Source organism: Colletotrichum costaricense, assembly GCF_030867565.1.
Source record: "Colletotrichum costaricense strain IMI 309622 chromosome Unknown Scaffold_9.1, whole genome shotgun sequence".
In the NCBI taxonomy this organism is placed as follows: Eukaryota; Fungi; Ascomycota; class Sordariomycetes; order Glomerellales; family Glomerellaceae; genus Colletotrichum; species Colletotrichum costaricense.
In genome coordinates, this window is record NW_026848238.1 from 1,898,648 (window position 1) to 1,926,632 (window position 27,985).

Genomic DNA, 27,985 nt, shown 5'->3' on the forward strand with positions numbered 1-27,985 from the left:
CAATCTGGTAGTGGTATTCAAACCAGATCCATCTCAAACCTCCTTCCCGACATTAGATGACAGGGGCTCTCCAGAGACAGAAAAGCCTTTACAGTGTCGCGATGATCCAAGGCAATCACCTCATGGGCGATTTTCTCCCTTGAGCGAATAGAACTTCTTATCTATGGTGCAATTGCTTGACTGGATTGCGCCGCATGTCAATGGTCCAACGAGTTGTGCTGGGCAGCGTGGGGGGTGTGATCCGGGGTGGCTCCGGTCATATTCAATGTCGTCGACGATAGCTGGGCGGCGGCCCTTACCTGGGGGCATGGAGCGCGCTACAAACAGCCAATTCAAGCTTACTTTACAGAGGCTTCAGCTAAGCGGAAGGAATCCCGTCTGGACTGCCGGGAGTGATTGGGGGAGTGGATGTGTGAGGGTCTAGATGCCGACTGAGGAGAGCTGCTCAAGGCCGCAAAGATGACGAGTCAATCACCATATGTGGATAGTGCGGCCGACAACGAGGATAATCCATGCCCGTCCCTATTGAGCCTTGTGTGTCTCAAGCGGCATGAGCATCCACACGTTTGTTGACGAAAAAGGCTTGGAGAATTTATTGCGTGATGGGGGCCATGGGATTGCGACAGACTCTTGGGCCGAAGTGTGAGAGATTGGCCAATCAGATAACAGCAAAAGAAACAACCCGCGTCAACTGCCAACCCCTCCGGCGGTCCCTTCAAATCGGCTGTGCAACTTGACGCCAAGAATTTATTACAACCCAATGCCTCAATCGTTCATTACTACGAGTAGATACTTAATTAAAGGCCGTAAGGTCTTTGTCTTACCCAGAGGTCTGGGTCCGACGGTGTGATTCCAGGCCTCAGCGGTGGCTTGTCAAGGGCAGAAAATGCCCCCAAGTTCAAAATAGCTCGGAAAATATACTTCAGCTCTATCGAGCTAACCATTCATTTGGGATACTGGAGCTATCTCATCATCCGCTAGTAATATTTGACGGTGATAAGGGTTAAGGAAAGGTCTCAGACGTTGGTACCAGCAAAAAGGAACTCGGTATCTTCCCGGGACCAGGATTGGAGTGAACAAGAAGGTTTCTCCTCTCACAACTGAGGCAATTGGCTGATAAGCTTCAGAGAAGTAACAATGCATGTTCCGCAGTTATCATTTCCCGGCTAACTCTAGCGGTGGGCAACGAAGACATTTTTTGAGTTCACACATGGTGTCGATCACTAAGTACATTTTGACTTGCGTTGGATCCAATTCACAAGTACGTAAAAATCAATCATCAGTTTGGCATTTCCTTCGTAACTACCTGGCTCATACGGCTGGTCTTGCAGACTATTGCTCAGAAGCTTGCTCGTCTCTACCGACGGCATGGGTCTTTGATGTACACAACACAGAACTCCTCACCCCTGCAGCGCTCTAACCCTTGAAGGGCGTCTCATATGGCCGCTCAGCCTGTGGTGTGATTCTAGCCAAGTGCCTTCTTGAACCGTTGTTCCAGTCAATGAGAGCTGAATGCTGGGTGACGCGGTTATCCCAAACAACTACAGTGCCCTCCTCCCACTTCACGCGGGCATGGAAGTCAGCGCCCCAAGCAATGTGTTCGTAGAGGAACTTGAGCAGAGCATCGGACTCTTCCTTCTTGAGGCCAACGATCTCGCGCGTGACTAAGATGATGATCAGTATTCAAGTGGAGATGGTGTGGGATGTTCAAACTCACATTGAGGGTTGATGAACAAAGCCTTCTCGCCGGTGACAGGGTGTGTGCGGACGATAGGGTGAGTGTTTGCAACAGGCTCGCGACGCTTGATGCTACCCTTCTTGACAGAAGCAGCAACCTGCTCAATACCAGAGTGAACAGCCTGAAGGCCGTGAAGTCTCTCCTGGAAGAGCGGGCTCAGTCTGTTATAAGCCTCAGCGGCATTGCAGAACAGAGTATCACCTCCTGTCTCAGGCTTGTCGAGGATGTAGAGGAAAGTTGTGCCAGGGGGCTGCTGCTCGTATGAGACATCGGAGTGCCACGCGATAGAGCTGGTTCTGGTGGCGAAGAACTTCTCTGCTGACCTGTCACCTGCAGCACGGTGGACAAGGTGGACTTCGGGGAAGTTCTCAGGGGATCCTGAGGTCGGGTGAATGTGGTGACGACCAAAGTAACCGCCGAACTCGAGGGCCTTGTCGATAGGAAGATCGGCGAAGTCCTGTGCGCGGAAAGCGACGACCTTACGCTCGGCGACGAAGCGAGCGAGTTGATCACGGCCAGCGTTGTTGAGTGTGCTAAGTTGAACGCCTCTGACTTCTGTGCCGATTGAGGGTGTGAGGTCGGTTACTTGTGCGTCCTTGGGAAGAAGATCGGGGTAGCTAGGGTCTGCGTCTCTGCCGTGCTCGACATGCTGGAAAGGCTGCAGGGGAGGGTATTGTTGTTCGGGGTTCCACGTGGGTAGGTAGTGAGGGTACTACATTAATAAAGTCAGTCTTTCTTCTTCTAATCAAGCATGATTTGTTGGGCTCTTGAGGCGGTACTGACCTTCGCGCCCTGGTGACCATCGCCTCCCTTGGCTTCAGTGTCCTTGTCGTAGGTTGTGGGTGAGAGCTCCTTGTAATCCCCGGAGCCGTCGGCGTACAGGCGGAGGTTGTTGACTGGGAGGTTGGCCGGGTCGGTCACAGTCGCTGTCGCGGTTGCTGAAGGGGCCATTGTAAATTAGTATATTGCCACTGATGCTTTTTCTCCTTTCTTAACGTTGAATCAAGGATGGATTATCACGTCTAGGATTAAAGACTCGAAGTGGTGTCCGTGAGTTTATATAGACTACCCCTCCAAAACGTTGTCTATGTCGGAGTATATCCGATGAGGGGCAATCGTCCCAACTATTGCATACTGACAAGGATTCGATTGCGTTGCCTTTCGGACTTTTAACAAGACATAGCCAAGTAGTACCAGCCGATGCGGTACCGACTGATGGGTTCATGGAACATTGTAATGTTATTGGCGTTCAGTACCTCCTGAGACGAAAGGATGGAGGAGTCGGGTCTGTTGAATGGGGGGAAATGACGCCATTCATATCTAACAAGACCGATCTTATGGCGGGATGACTACCAAAGAGACCATCAGAAATGGCTTTGATTAGCAATGGTGGTTGCAATGTTGCTATCCTGGGCGTTGAGCACGCAATCTGTTGATGCGACTCAGTGTGTGTTTGGTGACCCCGCAATTTGGGCGGTGCCGGCTTGTACTCTGGTCATCACAAGGAGAATCAATAGCATCTGTGAAGGAGTTCAGCCCGATGGTTTTCGACACAGGGAGAGTCAATGAGAGCCTGAGCAATGAAATAGCTTCAGTCGAGTTGTGACGAAGAACTTGTAGGAGCAACGGAGGTTGAGTACAATTAAGTAGGTAGTGCCATATTAGCTCCGTGGACGAAGTCCGTTCGTTGTGGGGCGGGCGGTTAAGTCCCTGTGCCTTTTGTCGCACGGCGCAGGCCTGGAAGTCGGTCGGCACTCGGATACGCTTCCATATTGAGAAGTTGATGGTGATTTGCTGCCTGCAGTATTCCCGGCATCGTTGGGCCCCGGAATCGGATGGCTTTTCGGGGATTATTTCGGAGGTTAACCGGTATCGGCCCCGGTTTCCACCGTTTGGATCGAGCACCTCATTTTTTATCTTAAGACTTGTACGCATATCTTCTTCCGATTCAGCTACAGTAATCGAGTATGGTGGTCGATCTTCTAAATTGGTATTTGATATAACCGTAATGAACGGAGGCTGGTAATCTAGTCCCAACAGCGTGAAGGCTTTCGCACATCAGAAAGATAAATCTCTAGTCAACACCTCTGGACTTCATGTGAGGTCATTCTAACATTTAAGTTGTGGACAACCACTCAGAGTTGTTGTGGCAGCTCGGCGGACAATGACTGTTACTTAACTTTCTGAGGAGCATGAGCATTCCTTCCAAGTCTGCTAGCCAGTATGACACAGCATGAGAAAGATTTCATATCGTATCAGCTTTGAACCGTGCCGAGTACAAATATTTACCCAAGACCAGCGGCTAGAAAATACGGAACAATGGGCCATGACTTAGAAATGTGATGTCAACATGAGACAGTTCATCAAGCGTGCCTGGCATAATGGAGTTTTGATGTAGTAGAGAACTGTTTAGTGAATACTCTGTTCATCACCCCACCTGCGCTCTTCAGCCCAGGCAAGCAGGGCGTCATAATCATAGCACTGATGTTGGTAGCCCCATCCCAGGCTTCCAGAGAGCTCATCTGACACCTGCCACTCGATGGTGGTGTCAGCACGACACTGGATGGCTTGTCTGACAAAGTCCCAGCAATGACCAAGGTGTTCAAGGTCGATCTCAGTCGAATTGCCATCGCGCAGTAACCGAAAGAAGGCCTCCCGAGTAGCCCACTGTTGAAGTTGTCGTTTTCTCAGCATCTATAATGGAAAGCAATTGCCTTCTTGGCAGATACTTTAATTGTAGAGGATGCTGAAAACTTACCACGCAATGGAGCTGGTGGAAGACCGAAATTACTCCCTTATACTCACTCATGGTCGCATTGAACTTTGGCATCTCAGGAACAGCCGTCTCATTCTTGATGATAACAAAACCGCGGCCGTCTGGCGTACATGTCAGATCTTTCGATTCAGAACCAGGTGTCGGGAACATACGCGGCATCAATGCATCCCAAGCCTCCTTGCTCTCATTCGTAATCGGGCCTCCATATATCGGTTCGGAGTTGAGCGTCTTCTTCATCGGTACTGCAGCACAGCTAGTATTAGAAAATGTCTGTGATTCTGGTTTTTACAATTCCTTGTAATAGCAAGAAAGGGAACTGAGCTATTTCGTTACTTTGTGGTGGAAGCCACGAGGGCCCGGAGGTTGCAACGGTGTGTGGTGCAGTTTCTGGTGCAGGTTGGCCACCTACTCGCAGCATGAGGCACACGCAGAGAGCGGCGAGAAGAAGGTTCGAAAACGCAAGTACCGTGATGATACAAGGCGCCCAAAGTCGCTGGCTTACTCTACGTGGCTGTTCACCGGTGCTGGGGTCATCGTCGGACCACGCAAGCAGCCGGCCCTTTTCACGACATGTCTCAGAATCCATTACCGCTATCTGTCCCATTAACGTTTTGCGATGGAAAGACAATCATCCGAGATGAGGGAAATGAGACATTTGTATTACGGCCTCAGCGATGCGGTAGAAAATGAAGATAAATAGACCGGCTTCGAGATCTTCGTGAAACGAGTCAGCAGCTTCAAATGTTCGACTTTTGGCATTGCCTCATCCACCCTACGTAAAATGCATTCGCCTCGGTGCCCCACGTCCCGGTCATGCCCGTCGGCTTTGCCAGGCTAGCAGGCTCCAACATACTGACTGATCGACAATCTCCGCCCCAGAATCAACCCGCTTTCAATCTCATGACTTGAAACCACGCCATGACAAGAATTTGGGCCTCATAGCTCTTGCCGTCTTTCCGGATCGACGATGAGCGGAAAGTCAAATAAATTATGAAGAAGCCTCTTTGGCTTCACCAAAAAACCCAATACCTTGCCCTTAGCACAATTCCCCAATTGATAGAATATGTCATTCTGCTTTTGCTGAAGCTGCAGAAGGAGGATCCTGAATCTGTTCTTTATGAGACTCGGTCCACCTCGCCAATGGTTCAAAGCCAGGGCAGGTTGGCACAGTTGAAGTGGTAAAGGATAAGTCTATAGGACTCATTCCCTAGCGAGGTGGTCTGGGTTTTGAGATGCCTATTTGCTCATAAATCACAAAGACCTGCACGGCGAGTTTTTGTGAGTCTCAAAGTCAAAGATCCGGAGAGACTCGAAGTCAACAACCCTGTACATCCCGTCGGGTTAGAGTCATGCAGCAACCGACGGAATACTATTGCTCCGCTGAGACTGATCCTACTTTACCTACGACAGTAATTAACTCGAGCAGAGGTCAAGGGTACGTTGAGACTTTTGGCGAGGTTATACGGAGTAAGGTAATCAGAGAGACTTTGTCTTGGTTTAGAACACACTGCCGCATATCTAGAACACCAACCTAGTCGCATTGGGCATATATAAATGAGTACGTTGCCACCATCAACAGACTCTGCTCGCTATACATCAATCTCAACCAAAATCATCATTCGTTAGCCCATTACTGCCGCAGCGCCATCATCATGCAATTCAAATTCGTCTTAGTTGCTGCGTTCGCCGCCATTGCCGCCGCCACTCCGCTCGGTGAGCACCCGTTTTCGAGCGGCGAGCTGAATGCCCGCCAATGCTGCATTAGCAAAGTCACCGGTCAGCGTTGCTGTGGCTTCTGCCGCACTGGGAATAACTGCAGATAAACAGTATTCGTACGTATGTCTTTCTTTCCCATCCTACCACCGGTGTATGCTAACTAGTCAACTCGTAGTGAATCCGTACGAGACATCTTTTTCCAGCCATCCCCGCAGATTTATTGAGCTTCGGCATATCATCAGCCCGCTCATTGTGGGAAATCTGAAGGGGAGGCAAAGAAGTGAACGTTGTCATTGCAGACTTACTTCAATTGGCCGCCACATTAGTCAACAACATCATCAAACTCAACGCTCAAAAGAGATGTTTGTTTGCATCTGAACTATTTTCGTTTAACAAACGTTCGGGGCGCCACGGTAGACCAGAAACAGCTGCAAAGCCACAAATATATCTTACACACTATTTTTTAGATCTGAAAATTGATCTTCATGCATTGTATACACCACTCTTACGGTGGGTGAGTGATCTGTCTGCATTTGAATAACATATTGGCAGCGGCCCATAATTAATCAAAAACTTCCGTCGGTTGTGGCTGTCCTTCAACTCCGACACGATCTGATCTGTTAAGAACTCGAAGAGTCCATCGGTAGTCTCACTTCCCCCTCAATTCCCGGGATCATGGTTGGGAGAGCCATGATGGCGACCACGGAGCCCAGAATGGACGACATCGTCCCCAAGGTGACCAAGGCCTCAGATTGAATAGAAGAATGGAGACTGATGATGAGAGGCGCCCCAACGCCGATGTTTGCAGCCATGAAAGTTATCGGAAATATGAGTAATGCGCCAATGAGATGGTACACCGTACGATCGCTCCTAGCACGCAGGTTGGCGACGGCGACACTGTAAAACATGACCTGGACGGTCTCTAGAATGCCAATAACGATGGGATATTTGAAGATGCGAAGCACATGGGGACCCCAATACTCGTACACACCACCGTTGATAACGACTATCTCGAAGAGACATGAGCTGGCGAGCTCTATGGCGGCGTATCGAAAGAAACATCGACGTGTGATGCCGCTGGTGATTTGGCGATTGAGAAAGACAGAGACGGTGCCGTAGAGAGTCGCGTAGCCGCTATAAACCCAAACGGGCTGCGGTACGCCCATCGAGGTGAAAGCTGTCCACTGGCCGGGGCCGTAGAAGTAGAGCATCAGCGCATTGTCGTAGATCGGCTCAAATATACCACCGAGACCCGCGGCAAGCGCAATAGTGACATAAAACCACGTACCCTCCTTCTTCCGGAGGAAAAGTCCGTAAATGAGTAAGGAGACCCAGATAACATAGCTGGCGATAACGACAATAAGCTGCATTGGGGCCGAAACCCGAGTGTCGATGGGCGCTTTCAGCATCATCTTAGAAATTGTGGCTGGTGAGAAAAAAGAGGAGACTTGCTCTTTGATGATAGTTGGTTGAGAAGGGAAATCATTTATGAGCTATGCGGGATTTATTTCAGGAAAGGACGGCTGTCGCAATTAATCAGCCCGTGGAATTAGCCCGAGTCGAATCATCCGGAACCGACATTTGCCTGTTGGAAGAGGTGTGTGAAGTGAATAGTCCGTCCGATAAGCAGCAGTGTTGAAGTGTCCTGATTAAATGGAATGACGAGAAATCGGCGAATTGAGTACGTCATATATTCTCAGTATTACTACAATTGAGCCGCTTAGATGGGCCGAGGAGAAGAGGTTGCTACTCCTGCTAGAGGTGGTGGTCTTTACCCCCATGATCTAAGCCAGACTTGGCGACGACTTACTCAGGTCTGAAGCCTGGTTAAGCCATCGATGAATCTAATACCTACACTCCCCAGAATACGCTAGAACATTGCCCCAGATTATGTATACTAGTTCCACTAGGAAACCAGGGAAGGGGTAGAGTCTGTGATTTGACGGGGGGTTCGATTATGAGGTGACAGTACGGTTTGCATTTCGTTATCCAAGACTTTGAGCTGGTACTATTCCGAACGTCCAATGCTGTTATGTACTTAGATATGTGCTAGCTTTTGTGCGATTGGTTCAGAGGGAAATTTTGAGCTTATAAGGTTTAAATTCAATTCTTATAGAATAGGAGTTTGTTCCGGACAAAGAGCCATGTTCGACTTCCCGCCGACAATAGTTTTGATGACTTGCTACTGAACGTCTAGTCGGAAGGTCGAAGGAGATCATGCCACTTGAGAAGGAAGCCGGCCTCACGCTGAAAGAATCTGGACATTGGAGAAGAAACGATGATTACTGAGAGATCGAGCGGTGGGTTGATGGCCATTGTTGAAGCTAGAAGCTATGGCTCAGCGATTCAAAGAAACAGCTTCGCAAAACAGAAACCAGCAGGGGATCTCAGAACCTAAGACATAAACAAAGAATCTAGGATGCCAAGAGTGCGAGATGTAGAAGAAAAAGGGGGGGAAAATGACAGAGGTCAGCAATGAAAGATCGGCCTTGGGCATTCATAGGCAGAATTGCGGCGGTTCGTAGGTTGCTCGAACATTCATCTCCACCTATCTGGCATCAAGCGGTAAAGAGTCACCCTGTGACCAGAAAAAAGCGCACACCTAATAAGCATCCATATTAACCAGTACTTTTATCACTACTTTTATAATAAATAAATATATCAAAAATACTCTAGATCAAATAAAAGGCTTGAATATCTTTCTATGGTTTTATTTTATTTATGAAAAAGTAGGTTGTATAGAAGAGGTAGTAGAAATATGGGAGGAGGATCGGATCGAGGTAGTGCTTGGTCTAAAGTGTGCGCTTTAGTTTGGTCACAGGGTGACAGTGCATTTTCCACGCTTGTTTTAGTTTCAGGAGATTTTCTATTTATATCCAAGAGGACATGAGCTGCTAATAGGGACTGAATCAAGGAGTCGGCAGTTGGGATTTCTTCTACGTCTTCGCAGCTGAGAATTCTGCCCAGACTGTGGATCAACCGGGCTTCAGCTTCGTTCGGTCAAAGCATGGATTCCCAACAACCATGACATTTGAGAATTCACAGTTCTCTCTAGATATTCTGGACTACTAGATCCATTCATTCTTAATCTTCTCTATTTCTTTCTTCCTTCCATTCTAGACATCCTCACTTTTTCGAGAGATCTGGCTGCAGGAAAGTGCGCCCACCGGCAAGAAGCCTTTTGGTAAGTAGTTTGCGTTTGAAGCTAAGCGCCTGTTGGAAGTGCGAATCCACTCTTGTTATTACACGACAGGGTTCACAACGGCACCGTAAGCTTGTCTAGCAATCTCCTGGGCGTCCTAGGCCAAAGTTAGATCGATCGTATCCACAAAGATCCGTCTTATAGAGTTAGGTGGCATAATCTGACAGCTATGAAAAAACATTTTGTGCCTGGCCGCTCTGCTCGCCCACTTCCCTCCTCGCTACATCTACTTTCCCAATGGCTGTCCAAGGTCTCTTTCCATCATGGCACCGCAACAAGGGCTTAGACTACGATGCGGTTGAAAGTGATTCGTCCTCCCGTACAGAACGGCCAAGTCTTTCTGAGGTTATAGCCTCGAAGCGCTTTCGCTGGCTGGTGGGGACAGTCATTGGAGCGCTATTGGTGGTCTTTGTTCTCGACAACTCTGTTCAGGTTTCGAGATTCCGACGCCCGACCTCGTCGTCATCCCAGGTGGCGTTGAGCCAAGTCGAGGGCGCGAAGAGCCATACAGACGTAGACTGGTCCCGGTTCGCCTATGTGCAGTATGCCACCAACACACCATATCTATGCAATTCGGTTATGGTGTTCGAGAGATTGCAGCACCTGCAAAGCAAAGCTGATCGCATCTTGCTGTACCCTTCCGAAATGCTAGATCCCCTGGCAGCAACTGGAAACACTAAAGATGCTTCTCTGCTCATTCATGCGAGGGATACATATGGTGTGAAACTAATTCCCATCACTGTTCAACACAGAAAAGGCTCAGATCGTGAGTTGAGTCTCTTGCTAGCGCCCCACTGGTTGGGTCTATAATGTACTAATGGGTCAACTACAATAGCTACATGGGCTGAGTCTTTCACCAAGCTCCTAGCCTTCAACCAAACCCAGTATAATCGAGTCCTTTCTATTGACTCTGATTCCACACTGCTACAGAATATCGATGAGCTATTCCTATCGCCGCCCGCTACGGTCGCCGTACCGCGGGCCTACTGGCTCTACCCTGAGAAGAAGATAGTTGCTTCGCACATCATGCTCGTGCAGCCCAGCGTTGCTGAGTTTGCCCGGATAGTGGAAAAGGTGGACCATGCGGGGAAAGAAGAGTATGACATGGAAATCATAAACGACCTGTACAAAGACAGCGCCATGATTCTCCCTCACCGGCCATATGCGCTATTGACTCGCTCTTTTGGCGGCGATCACCAAGACTACTATCTCGCAAACAGCAATGAGGTTTGGGATGCGGTAACTGTCTATAATGAGGCCAAATATCTTCACTTCTCTGATTGGCCCATGCATAAGCCCTGGTTGAAATCTTCTGATAGTTTGATCAAGGAGAGACAACCCGACTGCGTGGTCAGAGATGGGAATGAGGATTGTACTGCACGAGAGCTATGGCTCAGCTTCTACACGGACTTTAGAGCTCGTAGATCTGTGAGTATACTCGACTCCATTCAGCTACTGCGACGTGATTTTGCTGACATGCCTAAAGCAAGTTTGCGGTATCAACACCTAATCCAACCTGTCAAGCATTGGGAACTTGAACGAACCTTGAGTTGAAGAACAACGGATACCCAACACAGAATATGCAGTAAATCCAAGAGCTAGGTTTTGAAGTTTCTTTCCACGCATGGAGCGTGGTGATCGAATGAAAGCCACAATTTGGCATGAAAATGACTGTCCCTGGATGCAACGAGGCTTCCATCCTACCTCTTTCATGCAAGAAGACTGCCATAGACCTCGGGGGTGAGAAGTCGCGACATTAAAAGAGCCATTGTCAAGACCGCAGGCATTTGTCTTATCGAAGGCGCACTAAAAACAGTTAAATCCCCCTTGAAATCGATTGCTAGCCTCAAAATATCTATCCCCGACACTAGGCTGCGGCTGACCTGGTCTATGATGTATACTACCACACATACATCGATATGCAGGGGACTAATGTCACTCGACTGTCAAATCTAATTGGTGTGGCGTTGAGCCTATGATTGTGGCGGTAGGCTGAATGTAGGAACATGAAAGGGTAATTCAAATTGACAATCGGTAGTAAGAGGGTTTTCCAAGTCGCACTCCATATAAATCGGCTCTTCCACAGGTGAAATTCTTGAGTAATCTCCAAAGAACACAACCATACGTCGATTCTTTCTTCAAATGATGAGACTTCCGAGCATCGCAGGTGCAGTACTTCTACTCCTACTGAGGGCGGTTCCAATCGTGTACGCGCAGTCAGCATCGTCTTGTACCGCAGTTCCTGCCGTTGCCTCATGCGTATCCTCAATCACATCACTCGTCAGCCGCACAGCATCCGTGTCAAAATTTTGTTCTTCGGTCTTGGAATGCCCTCTGCCGACAACCACGACTTTGGTCGGCACCGTCTCAACGACGACAACCAAAACACGGACGTCTACGTACACTCTTGAAGAAATAGTAGGTATCATGGACTCTAAGGTTGTATATCAAATTGACGCATGTTTGTGATTGATAGGGCACTGAAACAACTACGACATCCACGTTCTCCTACACAGTATGCACTGTCATTTTCCCCATTGCTCAATCAAGAACCTCAAGAAGCTTACACGAGTTCCTTGTCACAGGAGTCAACCTATAGTTACATAGCAACTGAGACCGTGAGGCCAACATGGACAGTCGAGTAGGCCATATAGATGACAATGAGGTGTGTGCTTTTGACTGACTGCTGTAGGCGATTCGAAGTCACAACGGCAAAGCCGAAGCAACGGCGAGAGGCCATGAATCACCTTGAAGTCAGAGCAGTCACTTCGGTGTGCTCGTTAGCAGTTCAGAAGAGCGCATGCTCGTGTCTGTACACATGTCCAGGGCCAGTCATCAAGGATAGTCGCAAAACCATCAAGAGTATTGAGACTGAGATCTCATGGGTCGTAGGTTCCTTATGCCGGCAATCCTCCCTGAGGCCTGTTGACAAGATCAGCGTTGACGAGAGTCTGATCACTAGGTAACAACTTCGTTCATTACGTACACCAATATCGAATACTATCCGATCATTACAGCCGAAGTCTCACTTCCGACTAGCACTGTCACGGTAAGTCGCGAATCACTGAATCTTCGGCGTTGTCGCCTTATGATCGTCTGTGACATTGACTTCGGGATATTTCAGCAAGCGGAAATTGCGACCCATACGCGAAATATCAAATGCACCCCTTCGGCCAGCGACCCGTCTTTCTACCTCCTAGCAACCGTTGCGCCGGTCCCAACACCGGTCCCAGTGTACAACGACAAATACGTGCTCGCGAACCCGCAGTTCGAATTGTTCACAGAGAATGGCGTCTTGTTCGAGCCGCAGTATACCCCGGACAAGGGCACCGCCAGCGTCTTCATCCTCGATAGCAAAGGCCGCATCGTCACGCAAACATCCTACGGCGATCACTTCTTCGCCAGCGATGACTATAATGACTTCGAGCTGATGCACATCCTGCCCCGTGGATGGATCCAGGCGCGCAGAGGTCACAATGGCGAGGATGCCGGATTCGACTATGTCTATTGCACGATGCAGCCTCCGTCGGGGCGATATGTTGGTGGATTCAAGGAGTTGGCATGCACGCAGGGGTACTTCAATGCGACGGTCTTGCAGTATTGTCCGTTATATGACGAGTATTTCCACACAGGAACGGTGCTTGGGGCGGAGTACAGTGCTACAACTCCTGATTGCCTGCTGGTGACATACTTGGTGGTTCCCGTCTGCTGAGAACAATTGGGTGCTTCGGCATTGATTTCGTGGGGTGGGTTGGAAGGCCCGGAATTACGGGTCCGGTTACCAAAGCCGCCAGGCTCCACCTCGCCGAAGTGGCCTTCGGGAGCCGGCGCCGGGAATCTGAGGTGTCATGCGTCTCGCTTGACAGCTGCTTCCGCCAGGATCCATGTATGCATTGTTTCGTACGCCATTAAACTCATTCCATCGGACTTGTCCATCAGTTTGCGAACTCCTTCTCATTTGAATGAAGGTTGTCTGGCTCCTGCCAGTTGGGCGACTGACTCGCAGGAATAGGATGCGTCGGGCCGGAGCGGGAAAGTCCTCCATGTTCGTCCTTTCTCCATGTCTGAGACATTCTGTTCGTTCCTGCATCAATTCCGTGTTGATTCTATATGTCGGACAATTTCGAGAGCCCAATTTAGAAACGGAAGGTACGATCAGACGCGAACACGTGACGTCATACCGTACACAGAAGGCAGGGACCCCAAGTAAGGTAGCTACGTCATTCAACGTTCCCCAGTTGTTCCTGACAATCACCTCGCAGCGGATGTAGCTGCAGCATAACCAATCCAGCCTCAACTGTCATTTTTGTTGAGTGCGGCACTTCATGATACCTTCTCCCTCATACTACACACCTCAAAATATCTCCTGCGAGACCGTAAACCACAGGAAGCAAGCTAACAAGCTATCGCTTCTCCATTCCTACCACCGATCACCGCAAAATCAACGTCTCTGTCGCTCGACACCAAGCACCCACCACAATCACCATGGCAGAAATCGCAGCAGGCGCTGTCGTAGCTGAGCAGGTCGTTTCCACTGGCATCGAGGCTGGAGCGGCCGTCGCTGTGGCACGCCCAACCCAGCCTCTGAAGGTGTCACTGTCCCAGGTCGCCACCACCCAGTCCCCCGCTTTCGACACGTCGTAAGTCAGATCCCTGTCTTCCAAGGGGGTTGACTCTAACACTTGAACAGCGCTCTTGCACGTTCCCACCATTCAGTCACCGTCGTCAACCACAAGGCATGCATCTTCGGCGGCGAGACAGCAGAGGGCGAGCTAGCTTCTACTGACTTCCATGTCCTCTCCTTGCCGGCCATGACCAAGGGTGAGCCAGTTGCAGCCTATGCTTGCTATCCGGCATTCGCAATGCAGGATGCAGAGACCGGCAAGACCTACGTCCCTTCCCCGCGTTCAAGACATGCGGCGGCAGCCCGCGGCCAGTTCGTGATCGTCAATGGCGGTGCTGATGCCAGTGGAAAGCCCATCGACGAGACGTGTCTCTGGCTATGGGACTCTGAGAGTTTGAAGTGGACCAAGATCCAAGGAGCAAGCCAGATTGGCAAGACCATCACCCCGAGATTCGACCACCACATCTTTGTCGAGCAGACCCAGGACTTCCTGGTTCTTCACGGAGGACGGACTGCACCAGGACAGGAGGCATCTACCGAGACGTGGATGTACAACTTTGACACTCTCGCCTGGACAGCGTTGCCGCCTTCTCCTCAGCCTCCTCTCGCGGCCGCCTTCGTGGATAATGTTCTTTATACCGTCGGGGCTGACTCTAACATGAGCGGTGCTATCCACTACATGGACCTCAAGTCAAACGCCGAGGACCGCGAGAAGCCCGACGCTCTTCAATGGAAGACCATCAACTTCCCTACCAACCCACTCACTCCGGGTCCCCGCCCACGCGAAGGCGGCGCACTCGTGCCAGTAGACACTGGTCTTGGCAGACACTACCTCGTCTATATGTTTGGCACGAACAGCACTTCAGCCGAAAAGGACTTCTACACTGATATTTGGGCCCTTCAGCTCCCCACTCACGGCTTCAGTGCGGCCGCTGTGAAGGATGCGATCCGTGACAAGCTGCCTCGTGTTGATTCTGGCGAGTTCAGCTGGGCAGAGGTGGAGCTCATTCCGACAGAGGAAGTCAAGACGGAGGGAAAGGCGCACCCCGGACCACGTGGATACTTTGGCGCAGACGCAGCGGATGGAAAGAGTCTCGTCTTCTGGGGCGGCGTCAGTGCGCTGGGCAAGGAGGGCGATGGATGGCTGCTTCAGGTCCAGTGAGCAGTGTCTGATTAATAAATGTGTGGAGGACATAGGAAACAAGATTCCCCAAAAGTGTATTACCGCCTTAGTCAGGGACGACCAAAAGAAACAAAACACCTTCATGTTAGGCAAGCTCCTATATACGCGACCCCTTTGATACAGAGGGACACGCCTGTAAGGACTATGGTCAGCCGGCCTTGTCAAGTCAACCAAAGTCTCATTTTTGCGTGGCTTTGCAAGTTTCTCTCAAGACTACAACAATCCTTGCCGGCAAAGGGGGTATTCTGGACAGGGGCCTATTCTGCTGCTTCATGGGAGTTGTGCCCTTAAGGGGCCAGTCTGCTGGTTTAGTAGCCCTTCGTGTCGCCAGTTGTCCCTACGTATGCCAAAGTTCCCCTCCTTCTCTCTTTGATCGCTAGTGATGGGCTTCCTCTAGTCTTTGAGATCTCTGTTGGAATCGCTGCTCTATCCAAGAAAGACCGCTCTGCAAGCATAACAGGCTAAGATAGAAGAGGTAGGGGCGCACTTGCCGTCAGGTCACCATGAACATTGCATTGTGTACACGAAGTGGTATCTACCCGGGGGGCCTACTGCCCAATTAAACAATATCTAGCAAGTAGGAAGGACGAATTCTGCCGTGCGAACTTTCCCTTCTTCATAGGAAGGTCAGGCCTGGCTTCAGACCTCTCTCGTTTCTGTCTTCTACTGAGTTATCTTCAGGGCGACGCTTGACCATGCATCTTCCATCTACATCAACTCCATGCATCTGTCTCAAATCAACACAATACAAGCATTGCAGTACGACGAACCCACTACAAAAGACTCGCCCTTCTCCATCACTATGGGTGCCATCTTCAGCCGCCAGCCGCGCAACCGCCAGCCGCGCAAGATCACGACAGAAAACGCCACCAAAGATGTTCATTCCGATATCGTGTTCACCTATCTATCAGATTCAGGACAGACGGATCTTTCGAAAGTAGAATGGGAGGCTATACTGTATATCAAAACCAAGGATCTCAAGCAAGTCCTGCAAAAAGGCCTCATCATCTCGGAAGACAACGTTCAACCCCAATCCGGTTGTATCACGTTCAAAAAGTGTCCCGGTATTCTTCGAATCAATGACTGGGTCCATACCCGTCGGTACATTTTGTCTGGCAAATCGTGTGGCGGATGGACGGCGCATCTCGCGGTTGGGGCGCGCGAAATCGGTCCGCTTGCGAAATTTCGAATGGCCGATCTCATTGGCCATGCGGATATGGGTGAAGCTATCAATGAGGAGTTACAATTGGTGTATTGCTATGATGCTCAACTTGGGGTGTCTGTCTTTACATGGAGTACGGATGAGGGCTCTGAGCCATGGTGGCCTATGCTGGTTACTATTCTCCCGCGGAAGACAGAGGTTTTGGCGTCAGGGGATGACGTGAAGGGCAATGCTGCTGGTATCGGTGAGCCGGTAACTGCATCTGGTGGAAAGACCAAGAAGGGCTAGATGCACGCTGACTCCTGCGAGGACTTGAAGAGCTAGATCACGGAAGTGATGCATGACTACGATGATGTTGAGATGAGGTAGGAAGGCCTCTTCCCCAGTGCGAATACTCGTGTTGGGCTTGAAGATGATGACGATGAATCGGCGGTACGGGTGGTATTGCAAATCGTAGTTATCACATGTAGACATACTTAATGCAACGAGTCTCAGTCATCAATGTATCAAGGCCTGGCTAAATGTAATCGGGCGGTCAAGTGGTTGCTTGACTTGGGGTTTCGTAGAACATATGGCCCATTGAAGCGCAATCCCTAGACTAGAGTCGATGCAGATGACACAAAATACCAGGGCTAAATCCATCCTTGCCTCTCATCAGTTCCAGGCGAGACATCTAGCCTCCCCTTCACAGCTTGGGACCCCTAAGGAAAGTGATAAGGCACCCGCCTGTGTCACGAACTCTAACGTGATTGAGTGAGTAACTTGTAGAATCGATGTTTTCTTCTTCTGGTTAACCTGCTTGGGAGTTCGTTGTTCCACAGTAATCTACCAAACCTTACTTTCTCAGCCCGCCATCCGTCTATGAGCCTCATCCAGCAACTCGCGTCTCGTCTCCTAGTCGAGCGCGTCGTACTGGACGTCCGCCGGCCTCGCCCTATCCGCAATCTTCTTCTCAAGCTCCTCGACATGCGCATCAATCTTGGAAAACTGCCACGGCCAGTTGACGACGTACAAGAACGGACGGAGGTCGTGGCGGTTGTCGTCGGGGTTGTACGCCGAGAGATGCGGCGAGGGCGTAAGGATGACGGCCTTGTGGCGGTTCATCGAGTAGAAGCGGAAGAACCTCTTGACGCGCTCGCCAATCTCGCGGGGACCGTAACCGGGCCTCTCCTTCCAGTCTCCGAGGAGCCGGAGGTACGTTGACCACGGGCCGAGCTTGTGTACTTTTCTCAAGATACCGAATTCGGAGAGTTCGCTGGGAAAATGGTCAATGTTTTTGAATCCATGACTGGAGACGTCTGGTGTCCTCACCTGTAGGTCAGACCCATCTCGGTGTCTGCCTCGTCATCTTGGACTCCGGCAGAGAGAGGAAGAAGCTCGGCTGACGGCGTAGCCTCGAGGAATTCGGACATTATGGGCAAGTCCCACTGATCCCTGGCCCAAACTTGGAAGTTCTTGGCGTCCGTTTTGGAGATACTTCCTAGTGGCGCGATATCTGCGGACGATGCGTCGCTGGCATTGGTAAGCTTAATGTGCCGTATGCACATGCGCGTGGGGTTTGAGGCTTACTATTTGGTGTAGTAGCCACGCAGGTTCTCGTCGACATTGCCACTTCCCAAGACAAGAAGCGCTGCGCCGGCTCTTGGGAGTTGCCTTGCAGTTGTTGATAGCTGTGCCAGCTCGTACTGAACAACGAGGCGGTTTCTCGCCTGAATGTTTTGGCGCGCAAGCTAGATCCACTGTCAGAACCTCGGACATCTTCACACCCATCTTGCCGGGAGGCTACTCACATTTTCGGCGGGACTACCACCTTCGACACCATAACGAGGTTTGAAGTTGAGTGTCTTCTCAATGATCGCCTCATGAGCTTGGACCGCCTCATCGATTGAGATGTCGGAGTGGTAAGCCCCGAGTACCTCTGCGAGGCGGCGGGCTCTTGTCCGAGTATCATCTCCAGAATTGACAGTTCCCATGTAGCACGAGTGCAGCAGGCGCGATACAACTTCCTGTGGTGTCTCAGGCATGAACGTCTCGTCGCCAGTGATGCGTCTCAAATCATCCAACGTCGACATCTCCCCGGCCTCAATGGACTGAAGCACGAGTTTAGCCATGCTGTAGACGAAGAGCGCGACCGTCGAGGAGTCCAGACCTCCACTCAAGGCGAGGAAGTAGCCAGGGGAGTTTGTGCGGCAGAGGTACTGCCAGAGGAAGACCGCTTGCGCCAGTGCAATTTCTTCCATGGGGTCGAGGATCTTAAGCTCGATTTCCTTTGCAATCTGCAGGTGATCTGAAAGGTACACTTCATCGGCGGGCCTCGTCAGACGCAAATCGCAGTCGACTCTGGGGAAGTCGGGTTGGGCAGCAGCCTGCACGTTTCGAGAGATACTGGAGCGGTAGCTTCTGACTTCTTCCACAGAAATTGTGGCGGTGATGACTTCAACCGGCTTCAGAGAGAATTGGGAGGATTGTGCAAAGACCTTGCCATTGGCGAGCACCATGCTTGATCCGTCAAACTGGACTCCGAGTCAGCTACTGGAACATGTCGGCCAGTCGGTGAATAGATACCAGCATGCGCGCCTCACCATCGACGCCAGTCGCGTTGGCATATACGTAGATACCACCAAGTTTCCGCGTCGAGTTCGAGATCAGATCGAGTCGTGTCTTTAGCTTTCGCAGCTCGGCATGACTGGCACTGCTGTTCAGGATGATTTCGGCGCCATTGAGGCCGAGAAACGTCGATGGGTTGAGGGGCGAGAACATTTCCTCGCAAGTTTCACAACTCACGGCAGTGTCGAGCGTACTGAGGATCAAGTCACCAATGGGAACCGTCTTTTGCCCGGTGACCGCGGCGGCCACAGCCTCTAGATAGTAGGTCTCGACCTCCCGGAGCTTCGTCCATGCCGTGAAGTGCCGTGCTTCGCGGTAAAGGCCATCGTTGGCCAGGCTTTGCTTGTTGGTGTGAGTCCAGGGGTTCCCCAAAAAAGAGGGTTGAGATGGAAAGCTTACCTTTGGCCTGATGAGATAGATGTGCTTGTACGTGCAGAGAACGCGGCAATTATAACGGACGTTGCGATGGCGGCATCCCATACCAAGATCAATCAGCATATCCTTACATATGGGATCGCTGATGATCTCAGCGAGGACTTCCCAGCTGTGGAGGAAGGTATCACCTGGCGGGCTATTAGCCCATGCTCATCCCTATAGGTAACTTCTCGCAACGCTCGCCAAGGTTTGATTGTAAGTACCTTCAAGGTGATGGTCAAGACAGCCATAGCCAGGAATCTCCAACTCTGGGCCAGTTCTGAGCGTAGCACCCTGAGCCTTGGCGATGCGAATGGACTCCAGGATCCTGTCACGGTTGCCCTTGAAGTCCAAGGGGACACTGGGCAGGGTCGCTGCCGCCACGGTAACAAATGACATGGCAACGACTGGTGGGTGGCCGAATGTGGTCCGATATGAGATGGCGGACCTGGTCCGTAGGTGGGACCCAGAGACAGAGCGCAGGAAAAGTGCGAATGGGTGGTTGCGGACGGTGGTGGCAGCCAAGGGAGAAAGTGATTGGTTGCAGCGAGTGTTGTTCGGGGACAAAGTTCACGTCAAGCAAAGCAAACGCTCGGGGCGGGGTTCCGTGGCAGGAGTTGGGACACTGCACGGCACGGATGTAATGCTCACTTGGCAATAGAGGGGTACGAGGGGCACCAGGTCGGAGTCACTGATGACTAAGATACGATAAGGGAGATGGCGGGGTTCAACCTATGGTTCGGTTGTGATAAGATAAAGACTTGTTATCGGTTCAAGCACAGACGCTCGGCTCCCCGGCTCTGAACGGCGGGACCCAAGCACTCCAAGCTCCATCTTTCCAATCCATCTGCTCATGTGTCCCTCCGCTCATCAATCCCTATGCACTTTTTCTCCGCGGTTCCAAGCTCAAGCTTTGAGCAATACGTCCGTCAGAGTTCGTGCGTTGTCTCCAACCATTTATATCCACGCGATACATTCTTTTCATGTCGTGTTCTCATGTCGCCTGTCGTTTATATATAAAGGGCGACTCGTCGCTTGGCGATGTCGAGGTTTCGATGTAGTTGTCTGGATTGGGGAAGGTGTCTCATAGTCGAATTCCGAAGGGTCGGCGCATGCTGCCTAGAGCTTAGATACAAAGGCTGCAACCACCATGCTCATCCTGCTTCCACCTGCCACATGTCCGTTAGTAGAGTTATTGCAATGAGCCAATTTTCTTCACATACACTCTCATTCATCCTTTTCACACCTGCACATTTCAAACGTTGTCCGTATCTTCTTCAAATGGGGAACGCCGGGAGGGCGACGAGTGAGGTGGCCGGTGATCACTAATGCGGATCGGAGTGGACTGGAACGGGATGGCGACTATCCGTAAGGTAAAGTACCTAGGTGGAGGAGAGATGGCCGGGACATCCGTAATTGGCGTTGTGGGTTTGCCGTGCCGCTAGTGGATCTGGTTCATGCTCGCATCATGCTCGGGTTGTCGACGTCTTCGGGACGGCGGATGGTCCAACTGAATCATCAACGGAGGGGAATCTTCCATACTCACCGGATCATCCGAAGGCGAGGTCGCGAAGTAGTCAAATAGTGCAGTGCAGTACGTTTGGGTCTTTTCACATTGGCGATGGAATTCAAATTGCTGTTCCGAGCGATATCTGGACAGTGGCGTAGGACGGCGTTTCTGATCGAACAGGTGACGGGGGCGTACGGAGATGGACATGGTCTTGCTGAGCGCGCTTGGGACTGTGGGGGTCTTCACGGCGGGCGGAAGCGAAAGCGGGGAACGAGGAAGGCCGGCAGGGCGTGGAAACGTGAGATGGAGAGAGCGAGCGAGAAACTGAAAGAGAGACAGAAACGATGCGGGCGTGAGGATGGACGTGTGAAGCATGCGAGACGAGACGAAGTGAGACGCTAAGCTGGCGCGAGAATGTGGGGAACGTGACGACATGCTGCTACTGTACTGTTGCTTCGCCTAGCTGCAGTTGGGGTTGATATACGCGCAATGTGTCTGTGACTTTGCCAGAGTTGGCTATTGAGAAAAGCAGGTGTAGAAAGAGAAAGACGTGGAGCAGGTCATGGTGGGATGCTCTGGAGAAAGGAAACAGAACAACGATGGACAAAAGCTCGAAGCAGGACAGAACACTGAATCAACGCAGACATCGTGCAATCCGTGAATGAGAAGAAATGATGCCAGAAGTCAGTGGGAAAAGAGGATCTGTCGGGATCCGCATGGCTTATATTGAAGGTGGGATCCTCGAGAAGGGGGAGCAAAGGGGCCAAGACGAAGCACGGAGAGGGTGGTGTGAGCTGTGTCACTGTGTCACAGTGAGGAAATGGTCAAACTCTGGCGATTGAGGGCAGGCCGTCGATTCGTTGCTAGCAGAAGCCCCATCGAAGCGTATTCACGAGACCAGCAAATCACCTCTCTCGTCTCAGATGCCGTCTGTCATCGCCCATCGGCAATGGCTGTCTTGGGTGTCACTAGCGAACCATTTTCCCAATTAACTCTCGAATGCTCTTCTGGTTGCTGCCGTGCTGTCTTGGTGTCGGCAGGTTGGGGGGTGATGAATCAGGTGAGGGATGGGCTGTTTTGTGGTACCACCGTATCCATACTGCGTACACTGAACGGCGAGACCCACCACGGGAACCGGTTCGCTTGGCTCATTTTTGCAGCGACGGGTCGGAGACGGTGGTCTTACTGCTGCTGTGCTCCGTACAAACGCCGAGCTACGCTTGTGTCCCTGTTCCGCCTGTTCCTGGCCCTGAATGTGTGCCTGCTTTCAAGGCTGGAGATCTTGCGTAGAATCTCTCTTGCGAAAAAGAAGCATCAAGATGATCTCGAGATGCTCTCCTCCCACACATACCTACACACGCACACACACACACACACTCCCACTCTGCTCCTGATGGCACCCATCTTCATCGCTGCATGTAGGTAGGTAGCTTGCTTAGGATGAGACGGGAGAAGTGGGCCCGACCGTCGCTGAACCGTCAGACTGCAGCTTCAAGCTCTCTATTTTGGCCCTTTCCCCAGACTTTTTACCCCAGACTTTGCACTTCGGAGACCGCACTAAAGCCGATCTGTCAGGAAGTCCCCTCGAGTGATTGTTCGACCTGGGCCGCGCCATGCCCGTTTCGGACAATCAGCCAACCAAAGCAGTCGGACCATCTTGCTCACACAGTCAGGTAATTAGGTACCATTTCCTAGAAGTAAGAGTGAAGGCAATGAGAGAGAAGAAGCAAGCGGAGGGTTTCGATGAAGAGTCAAGGCAAGGCAAGAGAAGATTGCATGTACTTCCCTCAGCATGAAAGTAGTACCTTCCAGGTTAACCTCACATGAGCTCACGGAGGAAGGTGTCCAGGGCCACAGAGAGAGGAAAAAGAAGGAGCTCCTGTGGGTTGTGGTTCTCTCTTTCCCTGTCAGCTCAGGTCTGCCCCCTGGTCCCTGCGCTGCGCCTGCTCCCAGCCCGGACCACCCGTCACCTGCCGCCCGTTCCTCGCCGTCCTCCCTCGCAGCAAGTCGCAGGCCTGCGCGCATCTCATGAGCTTCCATGTCACGCGATCGTCTGGCGACGCCATTGATGGGCAGTTACCCCGCCCGGTCTGACGAAACCGTAATGCATCGACAATGGAATGGTTACCACTCCAAGGCCGATGCAGGGAGCTTGCTGCTTCTTTCCTCAGTCAGGTAAGTAAGTACCTAGCGAGGTAGTGAAGTACCTACGGCTTGTTCAGCTCCAGCTCTGTCCGACAAAACCGACCACTCCCAGGACCCCAAGCACCACTTTTTCGTCTGATACGTACGAGTACACCCCCAAGCCAGTGTACATCTCCAAGTATCCTCCCGCGCCTCACTCTGCACATCGTGACATCAGATACCTCTTCTCGATACTTCACTTTTGACGGACCCCTCACTTTCCCTCGTCTCCCTTCTCCTCTCCTTACCTCAGGCCGCACGCCAGGTCAGGCGCCCGACCGGATCGACATCCATCTACCTCCGCTCCTGCCCCCTCCCTCTCTGCCCTTCTTAATCCCCTCCTCATCCCACTTCTCCTCCAACCATCCATCTCACAACCACACATCACCTGTTCAACAAAGGTAGCTACCCTTTACCCCTTTCCTTCCTAATCGTCATCCATTGAGAGAAGCACAAGAGCTCCTGTTCCTGGACCTCGGAGCTTGAGGCTTGGAGAGGCTTTTGAGCTGGAGCTGGAGCTGGAGCTGGAGCTCCAGCTTGAATTGGCATCATGGAAAGCTCCCTTAGCTAACATGCCATTCAGATTCCAACACAACACGATCACCTTTGATCAAACACTTCACACAAAACGACTACCATCATGACGGAACCGCTCACCAAGGTCGACTCAGCTGTCGAGGGTCTCTCTCAATCACCACCCAAGGAGTCCAAGACTCGCCGCCAATCTTCGGCCGCTGCACCTGGCGTGTACAACATCAAGGACCTTGGTACGTCACTGTCTCAACCCCGCACTTGACTTGACTTTGAACTCGGCTACTTCGGGACACGACTGACAACACAACAGAGGAACAAAAGATTGAGCTTGAGCTCGCACCGGAAACACAACGGACAGGATGGTAAGTTGACATTCATTCAGCACACATGGTTAGCTACGTTGCCTACCGTGGACTCTGGTGGTTACTGTCGCTACACATTGGATAAAACAGGCTGACCCTCAACAGGAAGATTAACACTTCATCATCGCAAGTTGAGGACAAGGAAATCCTCAAGCTGCACCTGTCAAAGCCCCCAGTCAAGAAGATTGACCTGCACTTCCCTCTCGGTATGGAAGTAACAGCACGCAACCTCAAGGGAGTAACAATAAAGGATGCCCTGGACGCCATCCACAAGGCATACAAGAAGAGAGTAAGTACACAACGCCCCGTGTAGTATGACCTTTGCTAACAAGGGTGCTCAGTCTGACGATGAGCTCGACAACCCGTACCTGGCAGGCTTTGAATGGGACAAGGAGGAGTCCTGGACGCGCCTGGTTGTTCACCTCCAGAAGAACCCCGCAATTGAGAAGATCGGCGGCGGCGGCGGTGGCAAGAAGAAGAAGAACAAGAAGAACGAGGGCGAGGAGTAAAGTTCCCTGGCTCTGCTTCTTCGGATCATGTCCAATACTTCCTGGTAAAACTGCTTGCTTCGCTTTGGCTCAATAGGCGACTTGGCGCAATGGGATATTGCGATAGATATCGTCGGATGATTGTCAATGGGTAAGGGTCTCTGCTCTGGAGCTTTATGCTTCGAGATGTATAGTTAGGTGGGTTATGAAGTTCACGCTCGATCGAGCGGGGTGTCTGGCGGTGATAGCTTGGGTACCCAGTTCAATTGACTCGTTGGCCTTCCACTTGTCCATCCATTTGAATTTGAGAATAATGAGTGAGTATGAATATTGTCAAGACCCGAGTTTGGAATGAAAACGACGCTCAGTTGAGAGAAGTGTGTAGTTCGAGTGAGTGGATATGAATGACAGTCCATTGCGGCTGGCCTGCAGCTATCGTGACCCACTCTCCGGGGAGCAAGGGTCCTGCACGCCGCAGCTCCGTAGCGGCTTACCGTGGATTCCATGTGAAAGCCCGCAAGCCCGTAAGATCCTGACTGGATAATGATTTGTACCGTGGTAGACTAATGTTGACTTACAGCTTGAATCATTATCAAGAACTCTTCAGACAAAAGATGAGGACAATAATGCTGAAGAACCCATCAAACAATCAGGGAGAGACCCCTCACTTGTTCACGGGGTACGGATGGCGGGGTAATCTCATAGCGCACTAACATGGCAGTGCTATGCTTCACAACTAGCGTTGTTACTACGTCAACGTCTCTATATGGGATGCTTTTGAACATGGAAGATGATGGCCAACTCTCACTTGATGTAATATCCTCTCCAGCGAGGATGTGAACCATCCTCGGCAATGCTCAAACCAATTGGCCTCCGATGCAAGCTCTTGAGAATCGCACGATTAAGCGGAACCAACGGCCGGGGGTATCTTCCTTCAAAAGCACATCTGACGGTACCCAAGGTATCCTGAGTAAGCTTGTCGGAAATCGGAATTGAGAGGTCCAAGGTTCATAGGGAGCAGAGCACGGACCCCGGCTAACATCGGCAGACGCCGCGTCTTGCCGCACCTTTCCCTCTCACACAAACGCGGAATATGATACCGGCGCAGACAAGCTGCCCGCCCGGCTTTGCGAGGAATTGGATGGCATTTCACCCAAACGTCATCCAGAAAAGGTCCGCGGGGGAGGAGGCGGGGAGGACGGCAGTGATATTTGAACGTCGTGTATCCTCGAAGGAAACATTGGTGTATCATAATTTCTTATCTCCTTCATCAATCAGCCTTTTGCGCAAGACCATCAACATCACCAAATCTTGCGACTTCATCCATCTTCATAGCCTTGCCCTCTCAAACACTCAAACGAAAACCCGTAGCAATGCCCGTCACAACGTTTGATTTCAAGGAGAAGTACCGCTACCAGGTCGGCTTCGACGCACATCTAGAGTACGTTTACAACCTCACTTTCCCAATTCCCCGTCTTGGTATACCGTCCATCCCTGTCTCTCCCACAATCTTTCCCCAGAAATATGCTGACATCTCCACCTTCTCCTCCTCCCCAGATCCGAAGCCGTCCCCGACTCCCTTCCCATCGGCCAAAACGCCCCACAAAAGGCCCCCCACGGCCTCTACGCCGAAAAGCTCTCCGGAACCTCCTTCACGGCACCACGCCACGACAGCAAACAAGCCTGGCTCTACCGCATCCTCCCCTCCTGCGCCCACCACCCGTACGCCCCGACAACAGCTCCGTCTCCAGAGACCCGTGCCCTGCCCTCCGCGCTCCAATACATCCCCAATCAGCTCCGTTGGGACCCCTTTGACCATGACGAGTCCAAGGAATGGGACTTTGTCGCCGGCATGCGCCTTGTCGCTGGCGCGGGCGACCCGACTCTGAAGCAAGGCATCGGCATGTACGTCTACGCCGCGGGCCGCAGCATGGACTCCAAGGCGGCATTCTACTCGGCCGACGGCGACCTCCTCATCGTCCCGCAAGAGGGTACTCTCGACATCCGCACAGAACACGGCTGGCTCCTCGTCCGGCCCCTCGAGATCGCCGTCATCCCCCGCGGCGTGAAATACCAGGTCCACCTCCCCTCCGGCCCGGCCCGCGGCTACGCCCTCGAGCTCTACCAGGGCCACTTCACCCTCCCCGAGCTGGGGCCCATCGGCACAAACGGCCTCGCCAACGCGCGCGACTTCCAGGTGCCCGTCGCCTGCTTCGACGAGGATTTTGGCGCGACGGCGCACGAGGGGGATAATAACTACACCATCACGGTCAAGTTCAACAACGACTACTTTTCCGCCACGCAGCCTCACACGCCCTTTGACGTGGTCGCCTGGCACGGCAACTACTACCCGTACAAATACGACCTGGGCCGTTTCAACACCATCGGCACAATCTCCTACGACCACCCGGACCCCTCTATCTTCACCGTTCTCTCGGCCCCGAGCGGCGTCCCCGGCACCGCCATTGCCGATTTCGTAATCTTCCCCCCGCGCTGGCTCGTCGCCGAAGATACCTTCCGTCCCCCCTACTACCACCGCAACACAATGTCCGAGTTCATGGGTCTCATCACGGGCGGCTACGACGCCAAGCGCGGCGGCAAGGGTGGGTTCGTCCCAGGAGGCGCAAGTCTGCATAATACCATGTCTGGCCACGGCCCGGACGCCGAGAGTGGAGAGGGTGCGAGGAACGCTGAGTTGAAGCCTGCTAAAGTGGGCGAGGGCAGCTGCGCCTTCATGTTCGAGAGCTGTGCCATGGTGGGTGTTACGGAGTGGGGTTTGAGGACGTGCAAGAAGGTGCAGCAGCAGTATGCTGAGGAGAGTTGGGGCGGGGTGCCGGTGCATTGGAAGAAGCCCGAGGGTGTTGTTGTTGGTGGCCACTTGTTGAAGTAGGAAAAGGAGGCGAAGAGATAAAAAGACAAGGCCGGGGTGGTGTTCAAGTTGATATTTGATGAAGTACATGATCAGGGGCACAGCTGCCTCTATCCCCAGTACAAATAACTACAAAAGCAAAGTGTTTGATCATATTTTCATCTTGTTTCGGTCCATGCTATTAAAACATCAAGTCCTCTGTAGGCTCATAGACGGATGACGGGTTGAGAAAGTTAGGTTTCGTAGATTTCTGTGACGCAACGAATTCCCAAGCAGGATGACAAAAAGCGGAAACCGTTAAGTCTACATTTTACTCACTCAACTCGACAAAGGCTCTGGCATGAAACTCAGCGATCAGACCTGCATTCCGGCCTCTCTTCAACATCGTGAAATGATTCACCCCCGAGATACGATAGGCAACGGTATTCTCTTCGCCCCCAAGTAAAGCCTCCCACCCATTCGGCGCAAGACTGGTTCTATTCTCCAAGAGCCATCTCATCTCGCGAGGGTAGTCATCACTGTACTCTGGACGAGGGTCCTCGGGATTCTTCTTTCCCCGAAATCTACGACGAGCTTGCGTTATCGGGTGTCAACAACTCGGCGCTGCGTTCTGGTC

At 51.7% G+C, this 27,985-nt stretch overlaps 9 protein-coding genes across 9 annotated transcripts; 5 read left to right on the forward strand and 4 right to left on the reverse strand.

The window, feature by feature from the left end:
- Positions 1-1,416: 1,416 nt before the first annotated feature.
- CCOS01_09444 (TfdA family Taurine catabolism dioxygenase TauD) lies at positions 1,417-2,689 on the reverse strand (the record flags this gene model as incomplete). The annotated part of the gene is made up of 3 exons (XM_060457603.1): positions 1,417-1,664; positions 1,718-2,450; positions 2,522-2,689. 3 exons carry the CDS (start codon positions 2,687-2,689, stop codon positions 1,417-1,419), a joined length of 1,149 nt encoding a protein of 382 aa, XP_060312303.1.
- A 1,458-nt stretch (positions 2,690-4,147) lies between these two features.
- Positions 4,148-5,118, reverse strand: CCOS01_09445 (uncharacterized protein; the record flags this gene model as incomplete). The annotated part of the gene is made up of 3 exons (XM_060457604.1): positions 4,148-4,405; positions 4,497-4,792; positions 4,848-5,118. 3 exons carry the CDS (start codon positions 5,116-5,118, stop codon positions 4,148-4,150), a joined length of 825 nt encoding a protein of 274 aa, XP_060312304.1.
- Positions 5,119-6,850: 1,732 nt separating this feature from the next.
- On the reverse strand, positions 6,851-7,600 carry CCOS01_09446 (uncharacterized protein; the record flags this gene model as incomplete). The annotated part of the gene is made up of 1 exon (XM_060457605.1): positions 6,851-7,600. The coding sequence occupies one exon, from the start codon at positions 7,598-7,600 to the stop codon at positions 6,851-6,853; it is 750 nt and encodes a 249-aa protein (XP_060312305.1).
- A 2,069-nt stretch (positions 7,601-9,669) lies between these two features.
- CCOS01_09447 (glucose N-acetyltransferase) lies at positions 9,670-10,942 on the forward strand (the record flags this gene model as incomplete). Its single annotated transcript, XM_060457606.1, has 3 exons — positions 9,670-10,198; positions 10,268-10,860; positions 10,919-10,942. The coding sequence occupies 3 exons, from the start codon at positions 9,670-9,672 to the stop codon at positions 10,940-10,942; spliced, it is 1,146 nt and encodes a 381-aa protein (XP_060312306.1).
- Positions 10,943-11,574: 632 nt separating this feature from the next.
- CCOS01_09448 (uncharacterized protein) lies at positions 11,575-13,144 on the forward strand (the record flags this gene model as incomplete). The annotated part of the gene is made up of 6 exons (XM_060457607.1): positions 11,575-11,850; positions 11,909-11,947; positions 12,018-12,073; positions 12,125-12,320; positions 12,395-12,481; positions 12,557-13,144. The coding sequence occupies 6 exons, from the start codon at positions 11,575-11,577 to the stop codon at positions 13,142-13,144; spliced, it is 1,242 nt and encodes a 413-aa protein (XP_060312307.1).
- Positions 13,145-13,917: 773 nt separating this feature from the next.
- On the forward strand, positions 13,918-16,689 carry CCOS01_09449 (kelch domain-containing protein; the record flags this gene model as incomplete). The annotated part of the gene is made up of 3 exons (XM_060457608.1): positions 13,918-14,072; positions 14,123-15,214; positions 15,921-16,689. 3 exons carry the CDS (start codon positions 13,918-13,920, stop codon positions 16,687-16,689), a joined length of 2,016 nt encoding a protein of 671 aa, XP_060312308.1.
- A 606-nt stretch (positions 16,690-17,295) lies between these two features.
- Positions 17,296-19,821, reverse strand: CCOS01_09450 (glutamine-dependent NAD(+) synthetase; the record flags this gene model as incomplete). Its single annotated transcript, XM_060457609.1, has 7 exons — positions 17,296-17,656; positions 17,713-17,913; positions 17,971-18,131; positions 18,192-18,914; positions 18,967-19,350; positions 19,408-19,571; positions 19,647-19,821. The coding sequence occupies 7 exons, from the start codon at positions 19,819-19,821 to the stop codon at positions 17,296-17,298; spliced, it is 2,169 nt and encodes a 722-aa protein (XP_060312309.1).
- A 3,935-nt stretch (positions 19,822-23,756) lies between these two features.
- CCOS01_09451 (uncharacterized protein) lies at positions 23,757-24,521 on the forward strand (the record flags this gene model as incomplete). The annotated part of the gene is made up of 4 exons (XM_060457610.1): positions 23,757-23,883; positions 23,961-24,012; positions 24,118-24,301; positions 24,354-24,521. The coding sequence occupies 4 exons, from the start codon at positions 23,757-23,759 to the stop codon at positions 24,519-24,521; spliced, it is 531 nt and encodes a 176-aa protein (XP_060312310.1).
- Positions 24,522-25,873: 1,352 nt separating this feature from the next.
- Positions 25,874-27,390, forward strand: CCOS01_09452 (homogentisate 1,2-dioxygenase; the record flags this gene model as incomplete). Its single annotated transcript, XM_060457611.1, has 2 exons — positions 25,874-25,941; positions 26,058-27,390. 2 exons carry the CDS (start codon positions 25,874-25,876, stop codon positions 27,388-27,390), a joined length of 1,401 nt encoding a protein of 466 aa, XP_060312311.1.
- Between the last annotated feature and the right edge of the window lie 595 nt (positions 27,391-27,985).